This window comes from Drosophila virilis, chromosome 3 (genome assembly GCF_030788295.1).
Source record: "Drosophila virilis strain 15010-1051.87 chromosome 3, Dvir_AGI_RSII-ME, whole genome shotgun sequence".
NCBI classification, from domain to species: domain Eukaryota; kingdom Metazoa; phylum Arthropoda; class Insecta; order Diptera; family Drosophilidae; genus Drosophila; species Drosophila virilis.
Window position 1 is genome coordinate 10,866,415 of NC_091545.1, and position 16,251 is coordinate 10,882,665.

General features: G+C 47.3%; 2 protein-coding genes and 1 long non-coding RNA gene across 4 annotated transcripts in view; 2 read left to right on the forward strand and 1 right to left on the reverse strand.

Annotated features, from left to right (window-relative positions):
- The window catches only part of LOC138911144 (uncharacterized), a 93,753-nt gene that overhangs the window by 62,350 nt on the left and 15,152 nt on the right, over window positions 1–16,251 (reverse strand). The window contains exon 2 of the long non-coding RNA XR_011416511.1: window positions 2,338–2,401. This is a non-coding gene — a long non-coding RNA (uncharacterized lncRNA). The remainder of the gene's footprint in view (window positions 1–2,337; window positions 2,402–16,251) is intronic.
- Window positions 7,250–8,745, forward strand: LOC6623054 (gelsolin-related protein of 125 kDa). The gene is made up of 4 exons (XM_002047057.4): window positions 7,250–7,625; window positions 7,688–7,765; window positions 7,837–7,881; window positions 7,947–8,745. Exons 1-4 carry the CDS (start codon window positions 7,353–7,355, stop codon window positions 8,667–8,669), a joined length of 1,119 nt encoding a protein of 372 aa, XP_002047093.2. The 5' UTR covers window positions 7,250–7,352; the 3' UTR covers window positions 8,670–8,745.
- LOC6623058 (histone-lysine N-methyltransferase Set2) lies at window positions 8,942–15,651 on the forward strand. 2 transcript variants are annotated; one of them, XM_015175755.3, is made up of 5 exons: window positions 8,942–9,031; window positions 9,094–13,921; window positions 13,984–14,948; window positions 15,010–15,154; window positions 15,209–15,651. In XM_015175755.3, the coding sequence occupies exons 2-5, from the start codon at window positions 9,176–9,178 to the stop codon at window positions 15,368–15,370; spliced, it is 6,018 nt and encodes a 2,005-aa protein (XP_015031241.1). In that variant the 5' UTR covers window positions 8,942–9,031; window positions 9,094–9,175; the 3' UTR covers window positions 15,371–15,651. The 2 variants fall into 2 exon arrangements, with proteins under 2 accessions (XP_015031241.1, XP_002047094.1); XM_002047058.4 differs by lacking the exon at window positions 8,942–9,031 and having other exon boundaries at window positions 9,038–13,921.

The following is a 16,251-nucleotide window of genomic DNA, read 5'->3' on the forward strand; positions in this document are numbered from 1 at the left end:
AAGTTATATATACCACATAAAATAAGTTTTGACATTGTTTGAAAATAGATTCGATTTTCTTGAAGCAGTTTAGGGTAGGTGGCAAGTCCTTGTTGAACTTTGAATTAACGATAAATGCCCATGAGCAGGCGGCCGCTTGTTTTCCAATTACGGCCATCAATCATTTTGACGGACAAAAAACAACACAGAAATCAATAGCATTAGTAATAGAAATTCTGAGCGGCCGTAAAAACGCACGCAAAGGGGCCAAAGGACTTGGGCCAGAGCTGGTGCTGCAAGCAGGCACACCTGCGTCTATTAAGGCTAATCAATGTTTAACACACACACACACATATATACACAGACGGGGCCAAACATCAATCAATTGATTGACCAGGTCAACCTTTGCCACGAAGGTGATTAGAACAGCGCGATGCGCTGTCCATTTGCGAGTGGTTTGACAAGTGGGCGCAGGCTTAGGCTTGGGCGGGTAGTGGGGTTCACTTGGAGCGGCAAATTGCTGTCACAAGCGCCAAATTATGCGCTCGCTCCAGTGTCTGGGACTTAATCGAAGACAAACATCTAATTGACATAAAGCCGACATGGTAAACGACGCAAAACCAGCCAAATAGTTGGCCACCAAATGAAGACTCCAAGCGAAGAGCTGCAGAGGCAGGCGGCTAGGCGGCCAGACGGCCAGGCTGCCGGCGCGTATCTAACATCTATTGGCGATATTTATGGCAATGGTTCAAGAGTTCAAAATGCAACCAGTTGGGCTGCCAGTTGGCAGTGCAGTTTAATCAAGGCTTAGGCGATGCTCAGGCGACTATTAATTAGCGGCTTACAAGTCTTTGCTTGTGGCAACTTCATTGATGGCGCGGGCGGCGCCTGTGGCAAGTTGTGCGTACAGCTTGCAACTTGCTCGTCTGAACTCTGCATGCTGGTGAAAGGGGCTGCCTAGAAGCATTTGCCCTCGTACAGACGGTGACGGTTACGACCATCAAACGAAACACCTGATGGCCAGCAACAATAAACGCTTGAAAGAGGTCGACATTTTGCCAACACTCGCGGTCATAAAGCAAGTAATTTAAGGTGAAAGGTGCTCAGCTGGCTGACTTGAAGAGTTGCAGACATGACGACATGCATACATGAAGACATATGCCGAGAAGCCAGAAAGAAAAATGTCTGAAAATCGCTTGGCTATAATTAATTTGCTGTTGTTGTTGCCGTTGCTGCTGCTGCTGCTGCTGCTGCTGCTGCTGCAGTTGCTGGCAGTCAAAATCGAAAAGTCACTTATGACTGACACTTTGCATATGAGGCGGCAACGTCGGCCGCCTCCTCCAAGCTGAACATCAAGTTGAAGATGAAGATGACGACCCAGACATGCAGTGACTTATGATTTACCTTCTTAACTCAACTCAAGCTCCAACTCGAGCCCAGCTCCAACTGGGCTCACGTTGATTTCGCGTGATTTAAGCCAACAAATGTTTGCAGAAAAAGTTATGAGCATTTGATTTACGATGTGCTAGCCATGCTGCCTGCAACGGGCCGCATGCAACGTGCAACGTGCAACTTGCAACTGACCATAATGCCTCCTACTGCTCAGCCTGGGCGTGCGCTGATGGATTTGTCAAGTTTGTGGGTCAAGCAGCGCGTTAGACGCTTCAGCTCTCTGCTTTTTCCTATATGTATATATTGTATATATCTGTTCTTGCTGAATTTCCGCCAGACGATGATTACTCAAAATCACAGCTAGAGCTGACTTCATGTCCGCATTGCAGTTGCCCCGTGTGAACGCAGCACAGCCGGCGACTAATTGCGGCAAATGCGGCAGCAACATAAAAAATTTACTTTTTTATATCATGGCAGAGGGTATTATAAATTTATCAGCTTTTACAAGCATACACACATATTTTCTTGATCAGGGTCTGTTAACAGTAAATGAAGCTTCTTCTTAAAGCCTTGCATAGATCCATCTTTCGTTGCAAGTCTATACTATACTATATATATATATCATATAGGAAATACAGTTCTTGGATTGTTCGGAGAGGGACCTTTATTTATTTACCAAATCATATCCACATTGAACTTCTATATTACAAGTCACTATCGCAAGAAACGCTCTAAAACTAAGTTTTTGTATATAATTTATGTTTTTCAAGATAATTTGATTAATTTCAGCAATTAAGAACTTCCATATTCCCTTAACATATATGCAGCAACGTATCAAATCGAAATACTATATAATAAGACTCATTTCATATCATATTCTTAGTCTTATGTTTCCGGGAGTATTCAATCTTCGGCTTGCCGAAGAAATATGCTTTTCCTATTTTTAGTATTTATTGTGGGACTTACATGCTTGGATTTCAGGCTTATAGTGATTCCAGCGACTAGTTGTGTGAAAATGTGGGATAGTTAGCTGTAAATAGAGTAAAATTTGCGAAGATTAATAATTGCTTTACAAATATGCAACTATATCACAGACACAACTTAATTTACATACACAGTAGTTTTAACATGCTTTTACCAGCAACATGTAAAGACTTCAGCTGTTAGTGAAAGCCGCGCTGTTAACTAACTGTTAACTCCTATCGAAGTGTAATGTAAGCAACAAAACTTTCTTCAAACATTGACCCAATCGCAAAATGCGAATCCATTTAAAATCAAAACTATGCCAAATTCCACAATCCTGAACCGCAAAACATGCGGGCACACGCACATATCTGGATTCAGGAAAGCATGCGAGGCGTGGCCAGGACAATAAAAAGTCTTTTGTGGCTGGGCTCAAGTCAAATGGTTTTCGTTAAAAGGCGCTGCCAGAAGGCGTTGAGTTGCCCTCATCATTAGGACAGCATTTCATCCAAAGCAATGCAAACATTGGCGATGACGTCACAATGTCGCAGCGTGTCATCGGCGAGACGGGAGTGTTGCGCGCAACCCCTAAACGAGGCGGCTGCCAGCCCAGCCCAGCCCAACCCCTGGCACAAGCAGGCGCCAAGGACGAAAAAAGGAGGAGAAAAAAAAAAAACTGCGCGAAAAACTGCAGCTGATTTTGCGCTAGCGGCATCGTGGGAATCTTTGAGCAGCAACCCTAGAGCTAGAGCTGGCAGCCGGCAGAGGCAACCCTTCGACTTGGCGTTGGACACAGCTGCAGCACACAGTGCCTACAATGCCAAACAGATCTCCGCGTCCATAGCTGGTCAAGAGTCAATGGCAGCTGGCGGCGGCGGCGCAGTACAGTCGAGCCGAGCCATTGCATTTGGATTGATGATGGCCTAGGATGATTGGCTGGACGTTCGCTGCATATGTCACTGGGCGCAGGCGCAGGCGCAGATACAAATGTATCTGTAGCGGGAAATCAGTCCAATTAAAAATAATAAAGGCGAAACGCAGCTTGTTAGTGGTTAGCGGCTGCCAAGATGGCAGATTGCACCCAAAACAATAGGACTCCACTTTCAGCTCTAGGCGCGTGGGAAAGCAGCTCTCCAACGTCTCCGACGTCTCCAACGTGTCCAACGTCTCTGGCAGCCGTTTGGGCCAGTTTTTGGGCCCACTGCACCTGCCGCGCCCCAAGCTCGCAACAGCCATATTTGGTTTTACATATGCCAGACTCTGCAGAATCGTGATCAAATCAATGCCCGGCCATAAAATTGTGGAATTCTAACAGCAATTTGACCGCAACACGAACACGCTATCGCCGGCCAGTTAAAGAGGCAAGGGGGGAGAGTTGGAATACGGCGCCTGACAATTCTATTTGGCACGAGCTCATTAAGCACCATTTATATGCAACATGAGCCATGACTGGACCAAAACTGCAGCCGATCTCGGACAGTCGACAGCGAAAACCTCTCCAACCTCTCGATGGCGAGTCAATGGCTTTTGCCTGGCCCGTTGACAAGTTGTTGACGCTGGCAAATGATTTACGGGCTCAAGTTGGCTCCCGGCCAGCAAAAGCCACAACAACAACGGCTTTCGGCCGCATGCCAAATTCAGCTAACAACGCACAACAAGTGCCAACACGTGGGCACTCGGCTCTCTACAAGGCGAGTGCTTGGCTTATGGATAAGCTGAAGAATTACATTTGATCAGCACTTGGCACTAGGTTTACAAAGGTGCCAGCTTTGTCACCTTTGCATTGCTTATAATTCTCAAGTGGTTATAGCTTTGAACTAAACACAATACTTGGCGAATTAAGAGTTGATAGCATAGACCCGATCGAATATATTTATACTGAATAGAATCGCAGATGTCTTTTTCAAAGCGTAACACATTTAGTGGCAAAATTATAAAACCCCAGTTAATGCCAATTTAATTGAGGATTAAAGTATTCCCACGTACCCGATTAGCATAGAGCGTGAATCGTTGATCGGCTGCCAAGACTGTCAACATTGTCTCTGGTGACGGGGTTTAATCGACTGCATCAGAAGTGTGCCAGAGTTGGAGTTGAGGTTTGGGCTCAAGGATTTTGACAGCTAAGCTGACATGGCAAAAATGCATAACTGAACGGCGGGCGAGGGACGGATCGACACAATATGACGGACTGCTACACGATACATGACTTGTCTATGGGCAACCAGGTGAATATATGGCAAAGCTCAAATGCAATGAAACAATCAATCAAAGCGCTGAAAAGAGGCTTGTCCCGCAGCAGCAGCAGCAGCAGCAGCTCTGGACTGGAGCGGCTTAGGACGGGGCGGAACAGGAGAGCGTAACGGTAACTCAAATGGCACAAAATCAAATTACCAGCAATGATTAATCAATCAACACGCTGGCCGCCAGCAGCAGCAGCAGCGCCAGCAGCAGCAGCAGCGCCAGTTGGCCGCCACAGTAATACCTCCGCTCATTGCGATAGCCGGCACGATCGGGGGCCGCTGGCCTCGTCGCGATCTGGTTGCGGTTGTGGGTGTGTATGTGTGTGTGTGTGTGAGTGTGTGAGTGTGAGCCAGCCAGTCAGCCAGCCAAGTGGGTGCGTTCTCACAGCTGGATGCCAATGCTGACAATCACGATCATACACACACACACACGCACACACACACACACACCTGCATTTGTGTAGCCACCACGTGTGCGTTCCAGACAATTTCAAATCAATGCTCTGCAAGCTGCAGCAGGAGCTGCCGCGCTTGGCTGTGGCCTCTTCCCTAAATGGCCCGGCCTGGCCAGCTCGATCTGTGGTTTGATCGTGCCAAAAATGGGTTTGCAACTGGAATTCGCTTTTAGTCAAGCAACAAGCCCAAACGCGGCACCAACTGCGATTGCGACTGCGACTGCGTCTGCAGCTCCCAGCTTGCAGCTCGCAGCTCGCAGCTCGCAGCTCGATCTGCAGCCAATTTTGTGGCGCAGGTGGCGATTGGCAATTGGCAATTGCTGCCGCCGCCAGCTGCACACGCGCTTGGTGTGAACAACTAGAAAGTTTTTCTTAATGCCACAAAACTTAAGAGCTCGCTCGTGAGAATCAGTCCGATGGCCGACTGCCGTAAAATTTATGGTTTGACTGGCCAAAATGAATGCGCACGGCTCGATTCGATTTATGGCTGACTAATGAAAATTTGACAAATAGCAAATGGGCTGGCAATTTAATTCTAGCCAGGCCAATAACATACATCATTGCGGCCAAACATTTCCGGGCATGGCTATTGATTGACAAGTCGCGGATCACAGTCCACGAGTCAGGCCCCAGAGTCGCAGACCAAATGGCAACGGCAGCCAAAACACGTCAGGTTCCAGATTGCAGTTGCCAGCCCGCTGCCGATTTATGGGCGCCCGGCCACAAGCTCCGATACGGATGCCGCCAAGTCGTGACCCGCGTGCATTGAACCTTTTTTTTTCTTTTTTTTTCTGTCCGATCTTGTCGGTGCCCGAGCTGCGGCAACGTCACATATTGAAACGAAATGTGCCAGCACGAAATGCAATTTCCAAACAAGCAGCAGCAAACTTATTGTGGGAGCCGCTTGAACATAATGAAGCCGTTGGTCATTGCCCAAAGGTTCAGGCTGAGTCAATCATAATTTGTGTGCTTTTAAAATGTGCTGCACTCGTTTTCCCACATTTTATGCCCCGCTGCATTGCTGCATCGCTGCCTTGCCCCCTATTCACGTCTGTCTGGGAAAATCACTGGCGTAACTGGAGGCTCGCTTGTTGCGCAACAATTACTCGCTTTTGGTTTGCCTCTGAAACCTTCAACCGCCGCAGTTAGCAGTTGTCAGTTGATCGCTTGCAACCCCCACGCATCCATTGGCAACAGCTTCGCCCATCGACGCTGCGCGCTCCGCTGCACTCCCTACCTGTCAAGCTGCAAGGTGCAAGTGCGTACCGAGCGAAGGGTTCGCTTGACTTTGAAATTGTTTCACGCTTGTTTTCGGTTGCCCGAAACGGAACTGCGCTAGATTGGCCAAAAATGGGTACTCTTCTTTTGACCAATTTTCACACATTGTATGCGCAGCTGCTTAATAAATATTCAAGCAATATGTTAATTTTGTATGCTATCGAGCGGAAATTAAATTCAACAGTTCATGTTTTGTACGCTCCATTGGACTGGTCTAACAATCTCTTCGTTTGACAATATAAAATAAACCAAGTATTTGGATTTCATTTGATTGAATGAAGGACAAACAATATGTAAATCATTTAAATATTGAATTATTTAAAAGCCGGCTCTATTGAAGCTTGTATATTTGCCGCCAGATGCCGCCACTGTTGCAGCCAACTTCAGTTCATTTGAAAACTATGCAGACTTACGTGAAGTTGGCTGCATTTAAATTTTGAACTTAACGAATTCGCCAGCTTAACGAAATTGACTAAAATAGAAATTTTAACCTTTTCATTGCATACTTCGTGGCGCTTAAGGTAAAGTTGATAAGACATTTTTAGTTATTGAATCGGCCATTTAAATTGTATATAAAATATAAACCTATTAATATATATATATATATATATATATAAATCTCAACGAAGATAACGATAGCGATATTATAAATCGATTTAACGTTTCTAATACACAAAATTGTATCGCAGACTTCTTAACAGGTGTTGTGTATTCCTTAAACAGAAAGTGTATCTTAAATTGTGAAAGTTTTTATTTTTCATGAATTAAAAATTCAATGGATTGCATTTTGAACACATATCGAAAAGGTTGCATCTCATTGAATATCAATAATAGCGATTTCGATAGCATGGCGTGTGGATAAACGAAATATATCTGTACGGCAACGCCAGCAACATGCAATCGATATATCTATCGTTCGAAAGAGGTGGCAACGCAAGCAAACAATCGAAAAAGTATTGACTGTGTAAGACAACATTAAAGCAAATACAGATTCTCATAGAAATTTTCATTTGTCAATTAATTTGCTGCAATTGTTATTGAATCAATGTCAGAATCAATGACTGACATAATACCGGCGGAGCCCCGCGAAGAAATGTGTGCACTGCAAACGGTTATATCGAAATTGGAAGACCATTTAAAAAGTACCAATGTGAAACTTTTCAATTTTCGGAAGCTCATCAGAACCGAATCGAACATTAAATCACGCAATATTTACTTGAGTAAAGTATATTCCATGGTTAAAGAGCAACACACAATACAAAGAATACTGGAAAGTTACCAAACAAAGCTAAAAGATTTGGAAGCCCGAAATAAACAGGTAGAACCGGGCACTCCATAGATAGTACGTACTTCTCCAATATACAAATCGATCATTCACAGAAATCGGATGGAACGAATAATCACCAGCATACTAAAAATGCTAAGCTCTTCGAACTATTTCATAATTATGAGCCATTAGTAAGTACAAAGTTACTTAAACCCAAATAATTGCTACAATTATAATATATAATATTGTGTGTATTTTAAAGGAAACAAGATTTGAGAATAAGTCTGCTAAGACCGATGAGCCTTCGGTAAGTATAGACAACTTAAATACGAAGAACTTGTAAAACTAAGAAACTTTCTTACGTTTGTACAGGCTCATGCGAAAAAGCGCAAGTCTGAGGACGAAGAGAAAATTGAAGATCTTGAAGATGCCAGACCCAAGCCAATTGTCATCAATAACCATGGCGAGACTATGAAATTCCTAAAAGCTCATGTTAAGAAGCGCATTATAGAAGCAAAACAAAAACCAAAATTAGAGTTTACAATTCCTGTAATTAATATAGTGGAGGATTCAGCGCCTGAAGCAGTGGAGGATACAGTTGATAAAGCTCAAATGGCAGAGGAAACGAAGGATATAGATGCTGAAGCTCAGATGGAGGAGGAAACAAAGCATGTAATTGTTGAAGCTCAGATGGAGGAGGAAATGAAACAAGTTAATGATGAAGTTCAGATGGAGGAGGAACCGAAACATGTTAGTGCTGAAGTTGAAATGGCGAAGGAAACAAAGGATATAGATGCTGAAGCTCAAACGGTGGAGGAACCAAAGCATATAGATGCTGAAGCTCAAATGGTAGAGGAACCAACGCATTCTAATATAACAACAGATCGATTAGGAGCGGAACATCAACAAGCAACAAATAAAGAAGATGACATTACAAACCCCATCTCCATCGACAATCTTGCCGAGGCCATGCAATGTTTGAAGGCCCTGCAAGAATATGCCATGTTGAATGAGAATTTTCGTGCTATTGGACTTTTAACGGAAACCGAAAAGGCATTCAAAAGTCCGCCTAAGGTTTCTGATTTTGAGCTTTAGCAATCGTGATACGTACATATATATGCATGTAAATATAAGTGTAATTAAGTCCAAGCAATAAAACGGGTCACAATTAGTTCGTGGTGTGTTCACAAATATAAAAATGAACTAAAACTTGTTAAATGTAATATTTAATTTTATATTTACATCATATTTACCCCTGACGCTCATTTGTTGTCACAATCAGCAGTGTTACCAGCTGTTCGCCACATACCAATTGTGTGTGTGTGCGTCAGCTGAGATTTGTCAAGTCAAAGTGGTGATTTTGGTATTTTTTAGTGCATTTATGTTATTCAATGAAATGGTCACCCGCGCAACATTACTATAAACAAATCCTGAAAATTCGGCATTTCTGCAAATATGTGAGTATCCATCGGTCTGCGCAGCGAATTCACAGTTAATTATTGAATTTTTATGCAAAAAGGAAGTCAATTGCGCATTTATTGCAGCAGTAAACGTGAACTGAATACATTTGCATGCTGTCATTAGGTGCAGCGACAAATTAAATGGACAAGCTAACATCAGACGAAGCTGCAAAGCAGCCGGCGCTACGCAAACGTCTCGGCCGACCGCCCAAGGTCAATGCACAAGAGTCTGAGGCAGCTGAGGAAATGGAATCACTAGCTGAGGAGCGCACTTCGTCGACATCGCCAACAAATTGCCGGCGCAGTACGCGCAAGAAAATCATTAAATTTGATGTGCTCGATGTGCTGAACAAAAGCCGCAAGACGCACAAAATACAAATTGAGGCACGCATCGATTCTAATGCACCGACACCAACATCCCAACTGGCAGCTAGTGCGTCCACAGTGACAGCGCCAATAATCGAAGTTAATCGTTTGATTACGCCGCGTCCGCCACCGCTGCTGCCTGCGGTGCCCCCATTGCCGACGCTGGACATGTTTACCAAGCCGAAGCCAATGCCAAGCTTGATTGTTGCTCAGGTGAGCAGCGATAGAACAAGTTCTGCCCTGCCGCTGCCGCAGCAGCAACAGCAACAGCCCATGCGCAAACGTGGACGGCCACGCAAAGCACAGTTTCCAGACAATCCAACTGGAGTCGGTTGCTCGAAACTGGATGCCAGCTTGCACAATTCAGTGCCAAACTTGCCTGGCAGCTTGGAGCAAGCAGAAGCCGCCTCTGACTCTGATGAGTCCTTGAAGGGTTTTCCGCCCCCGTTGGCTGTGGAGGATGCATCGAATGCTGCACAAATACCACAGGATGACACAGTGTTAGATACAACAATTGATGTAGTTGAGACTGAGATCATAACTGTGCCGTGTGATGAAGATTCGGATTCACAAATTATATTTGTGGATATTGAGACGACAAAAGCTGAATCGGATATAGCGGAAGAAGCAGAATTTGAGAACCCAACCAACACAGCCGAGGACAAGCGCATTTTCAAGCTTATCTTTCCCAAACAAGAGCAACTGCAGCAGGAACAAGCAGATGTGAAGCCTGTGGCCCAGCAGCTATGCGTTGTTGAGCAGCTTTGTGAACCGCCAGCCGAGCCCAGTGTGGATGAAAAACTGCATGAGCTGAGGAAGAAAACGGAATCGGAACTTTTGGCCGAAGTGCTCAGCGAGCCAGCAGAGCTCTGGTTTACCGAAGACGAGGACAAGGATGAAGAACAGCAACAGCAGGAGGAACAGCCACAAATAGAGATGCAGCAGGAGGAGCAGCCACAGCAGCTAAATAACAAGCCGAAGCTCGAAACTGAACTAGCAAGCGAGTCGCACAGTCCAGAATCTATTGGAGATCTGAATCTGCGGAAGTGCAGCAACACAGAGCCGAAGCTAAGCAGTGAAGCAACCATCAAGCTGCACCCTCCATGCACTATTGAAGATTTGCAGCCAAAGGAGAAGCAGCAGCAATGCGGCAGTCCACAGCAGGTTAAGGATGAGATTCAGCTGGCAGTAGAGCTAAAGAAGGAATTGTCATTACCAAATACATCAGCTGCACAGCCCAAAAGCGATGAGACAAAAACTTTAACTGCATCAGAGTCAATGACGGACTCAATCACTGATGCTGCTGTGAAGCCAGAAGACAAGACCGAGATCATGGAGCCCACTCCGCAGCCGGCGTACAAAGCCGTCGCACATTTCGAATTAGAATCTCTGAGGCGCGCGGCCAAAGCTACGGGCATAGAATTGAAGCTGCCCGTGACTATGGAGAAACTACTAAATGCCAACCCAATATCAGAGCCTTTAAAGGCTGAACTTAAGAAGCAGCCAGATTTAGGCATGACTGAAACGCCGCTAGCTGTGTCCTGGCAACTGGCCAAGCCCAAGGATGTGCCGGCGCAGATTGACTTGCCTGTAACGCAGCGACAGCCGTTGGTAGACAAACCCGCTGAGATTAAAGCTGCACCACAGCTTACGTCAGGTCCTTCAGAGCCTGAGAAAGCAACTGCTCCACAGCTTTTGCCGAGTCCTTCAGAAGCAGCCACAGCCGCAGCGCTACCAATACCCAAGACAGTCAAAACTGCTGCTGAGGAGCCAAAGCTGGATTTGGCCACAACAAAATCAACTGCTAGTGAGAAGAAAAAAACAAGTGACAGTCCCAAGCCGGAGAGGCCATCTTCCTCCAACTCGTCCTCGACAATAACAACTTTTGTAGAGTGCGACGCGCTGTTCAAGGTCTTGGACAAGGCTCATGCCCAGATCCGGCACGAAGAGAAGGCCAAAAAGAAGTTTAAGCAGGCAAGCAAGAAGCAATCGTCGGAACAGACGCAGGAACGCAACACTCCGCTGGCCCGTGCCAAAAAGCAGGCGCCAAAGGAGAGCACACGTCGCAATACCATCTCCGAAGAACGCCACGAGGAAGACAAGCTGCCGTTGACCAATAAGCGTCGCAACTCCGTGCATCCTTTTAAGGCAACACTGAGTCCAGAGCGCGCGTCCGAGGCAGAGTCTAAGCCTAGCAATAGCGGAAGCAACAAGAAGTCAGCCCAAAGGAAGCCGTCGCGCAAAGCAGCAACAGCAAAACAGTTGCCCATCAGCCAGGACTCGCTGGACTCCAGCTCGAGCTCGTCAACAAAAGCCAGCGAACTGCCTGGCCGCAGCTTGCCAACGCCCACTTCTGAGCTAGAGGCATCCAATCCGCTGCACGACATAGCCAAGTTCATAGAGGATGGCGTCAAGCTGCTCGAGCGCGACTACAAGCTGGAGGATGAACAACAGCAGCAGCAAGAACAGCAGCAGCAGACACAACCACAGTTACAGGAGGAGATAACTGAAGATGAGTTTGCCCAGCGTGTGGCCAATCTGGAGACGCCAGCCAACACGCCGGCTCCCTCACCCGTGGGCAGCACTGAGGATCTGTCCTCGGGCGTGCGCCGTTCGCATCGCATCAAACAGAAACCCCAAGGCGCCAAGGCTAGTTTGGGGCGTGGCAGCAGCAGTCAAACGCCGACCATTAGCATGGAACAACAGCTAGCCGAGCTGGCACAGATTGAGACTATCAACGAGCAGTTCCTACGCAACGAAGGACTCCATACATTCCAAACGCTGCGCGACAACTATTATCGTTGTGCGCGGCAGGTGAGCAAGGAGAACGCAGAAATGCAGTGCGATTGCTTTGTCACCGGCGACGAGGAGGGACTGGGCCAGCTGCGCTGCGGCGATGGCTGCATCAACCGCATGCTCATGATCGAATGTGGCCCACTGTGCACCTACGGCGAGCGATGCACAAACAAACGCTTCCAGCAGCATCAGGGCTGGCCCTGTCGCGTCTTTCGCACCGAGAAGAAGGGCTGCGGTATTACTGCCGAGCTGCAAATACCGCCCGGCGAGTTCATCATGGAGTACGTGGGCGAGGTCATAGACAGCGAGGAATTTGAGCGCCGCCAGCATCTGTACTCGGAGGATCGCAATCGGCACTATTATTTTATGGCGCTGCGCGGCGAGGCGATCATTGACGCGACCACCAAGGGCAACATCTCGCGGTACATCAATCACAGCTGTGATCCGAACGCAGAGACGCAAAAGTGGACGGTGAACGGTGAGCTGCGCATTGGCTTCTTCAGCGTGAAGACTATCCTGCCCGGCGAGGAGATCACCTTTGATTACCAATATCAGCGCTACGGACGCGATGCTCAGCGCTGCTACTGCGAGTCGGCCAATTGTCGTGGCTGGATTGGCAACGAGCCCGAGTCGGATGAGGGCGAGCAGCTCGATACGGAGAGCGAAAGTGAGCCGGAATCGTTGGTTGAGGAGCTGCGGCTGGAGCAGCAGGAGCTGAAGACCAAAACGCCCAGGAGCGGCAAGTCGAGAAAGCAGCTCAAACTGCCGACGGCGCGCAAGCAGCGCAAAGAGCAGCCAAAGGCCAAGGATCGCGAATACAAAGCGGGACGTTGGCTGCGTCCCTCGGGCGGCGCCAGCGGCGAGAAATCAGCAACACGTAAGCCCGACCAGTTGGAGGACCCAGATGTGCTTGAACAGCTAACGCTGCTCGGCCGCAGCGGGCTCAAGAACCAGCTGGACACGTTGCGTCTATCGCGTTGCATGGTGCGTGCCAAGCTGCTGCAGTCTCGCCTCCAGCTGCTGGGCGTGCTCACCCGTGGCGAACTGCCATGTCGTCGGCTCTTCCTCGACTACCATGGCCTGCGTCTGCTTCATGCCTGGATCAGCGAGAGCGGCAGCGACAAGCAGCTGCGTCTGGCACTGCTTGAGGCGTTGGAGTCGCTGCCCATACCTAATAGAACCATGCTAAATGACAGCCGCGTCTATCAGAGCGTGCAGCTATGGAGCAGCCAGTTGGCACAGCCAGCAGCTGAGATGCCAACGGAGCCGCCACCAGAATCTAATACGGAGGAGGATGAGTCAGTGCGTCAGCGCATTGCGGCGCTGCTACAAAAGTGGAATGGCCTGCCCGAAATCTTTCGCATACCCAAACGCGAACGCATCGAACAAATGAAGGAGCACGAACGCGAGGCGGATCGCCAGCAACAGGTGCATCACGCGGCCACCGCACTGGAGGACAGCAACAGCGCCTCCTCCGTGCTAAACAGCGATCGCTACCGACAGGATCGTTTCAGACGCGACACCAGCAGTCGCTACGAAAAGTCCAAGCCGCCAACTCGGATGAGTGGCAACAATACCATCTGCACAATCACCACACAGCCCAAGGAATGGCAGGGCGCCACAGAGAGCGCCAGTGGCAGCAAGTCTGAGAGTCGTAGACGTTCCGAGTTCGATCCACGTCGAACCATATCCAAGGAGCTGCGGCGTTCGTTATTCGAGAGAAAGGTAAGTCAAGGACAAAAACAACCCCAGATCACAAAGTTTTCAGCCAACATATCGCAATGCAGGTAGCCCAAGACGAGGCGGAGAAGCGTGTTGGCAGTGAGGATTGGCGCGAGCACGAGCTACGTTGCGAATATTTCGGCGCAGATCTCAACACAGATCCCAAGCTGTTGCCATTTTACCAGAACACAGAGACCAACGAATGGTTCAACAGCGAGGATGCGCCTGTACCAGTGCCATTGCGCTGCGGCGATGCCGCTGACCCGCCCTCACCGGATCATGAGGACGATGTGGAGTATAAGCTGCCCGCTGGCGTCGATCCGTTGCCGCCCTCATGGCACTGGAGCCTAACACCCGAGGGTGACATATATTATTACAATCTGCGCGATCGGATTCCACAGTGGGAGCCACCGAACGCGGAACAGCGTTTGCAACAGCTGGTAGAGGAATCACCAGAGAAGGAGCTGGCAACGGATGAGACTGCCAATTCGGCCGATCTGATCAACATCGATATTGACTATGTGGGCAGCCTCAGCGCCAAATCCCTAGCGCAGTACATTGAAGTCAAGATACGTGAGCGACGCGAACTGCGACGCAGTCGCCTGGTCTCTGTGCGCGTGATAAGTCCGCGCCGCGAGGAGGATCGCCTCTACAATCAGCTGGAGTCTCGCAAGTACAAGGAGAACAAGGAGAAGATACGCCGCCGCAAAGAGATCTACCGACGCACACGCAACGAGGCAAATAGTATTCCACCGCCAGCTGGAGAGTCCAGTGATTCGCTGCCCATTCATGGCTATCTGTACTCCTCGGATGAGGAGGCGGTCACCGATGGAGCGAGCAGTGTACCGCCAGCTGAATCTACTCCCGATGGCGAAAAGGAGCTATCGGAGACAGTGAGTCGTCGGCGCCAATCTCGACCAACCTCGCCACAATCCACTAGTTCGACAGAAACGGAAACGTTGCCAAGCGCAAAGCGCAAGCTGCCCCTAACGGACAGCCAAAAGAAGCATCGGGACAGCAAGCGCAAGACGTAAGCCTGGCCAGGACCACAATACAACTGTATAATAACGTAACCTTTTGAATATTTTTAGCATGATAACCGGACGCGATGCCAGTGACAAGTTTCACTTTGAGATTAGCGGTCACGTGGCCGAGTTTTTACGTCCCTATCGCCAGGATACCTGCCAGCTGGGCCGCATTACAAGCGATGAGGACTATAAGTTCCTTATCAAGAGGGTAAATTTAATGGGATACACTCTAATGGAATTAAATAACACAATATCCTTGCAGTTGAGCCACCACATAACCACCAAGGAGATGCGCTACTGCGACATGACCGGCAATCCGTTGGCCTGCACGGAATCGGTTAAACATAAGTCCTACGAGTTTATCAAACAATATATGCGCAAAAAGGGGCCCGTCTACAAAAAGCCAGTCGACAAGCCCGACTAATGAATAGTTCTTAGACACAACATTTTTTCCTTAAAACTTTGAGCAGCTAAACAACGTCATAAATAGTTTACGTATATCACTCTGAAAGTTGTATACTATATTAAGTTTTGTTTTTAAGAAAGATTTTACCTCAAGTTGGGTAATGCAACTTTAAATTCTTAATTTAAGTACATATGAAATGTAATTGAATGCATGGCTTTTTTTTTTTTAATTTTCTTTTGTTATTGTGTGCCAAAACAAATACATTTTAAATTGGTGCCAATTATATGGCCATTCAAATATTATTTAGTGCATCTATAAAATATGTTTTTATTGTTCTGTCTGTTATCGTTCTTTTCTCTTTCCCCGGCGCTTTGTAATGCCCTTATTATCGAACCTCAATAAATAATACACGAAAATCGTAAAGCATTAATTAAATTCGTGAAAACCGCATAGAAGGGCCATGTTCGAGAGAGCGTGTAGAGTATCTTATACTCGAAATATATGCTATATGAAAGTCTGGGAACGCTATACTCAAGTATTAAGGTAGTGAAATTATTTCAGAATTGGGCTTGTGATAATCTTAAAGACAGACAATCGGAGGTAATGGGACGATCATAGTTGTACTTGTTTAAGTAATTAGGTATTTGTTTCGTAGTAAATAGTTAACTTTATTCTAAAATGTTAATTAAGTACTGCCTGACCTATTTTTCGTGCTTTCTTTCATTACTTGTGCATTGACACAAGAATGATTAAAATGCATTTGATATTTAAGTAAATTCAGACCGGCCTCTTTGCCGCCCACATTCGCAATGGCGCTCATGAGATTCGTTTGCTCCCAATAAAAATAGCTACAAAGGCACACACACACACGCACTTCCGATCGCAATAACAGAGAGCTG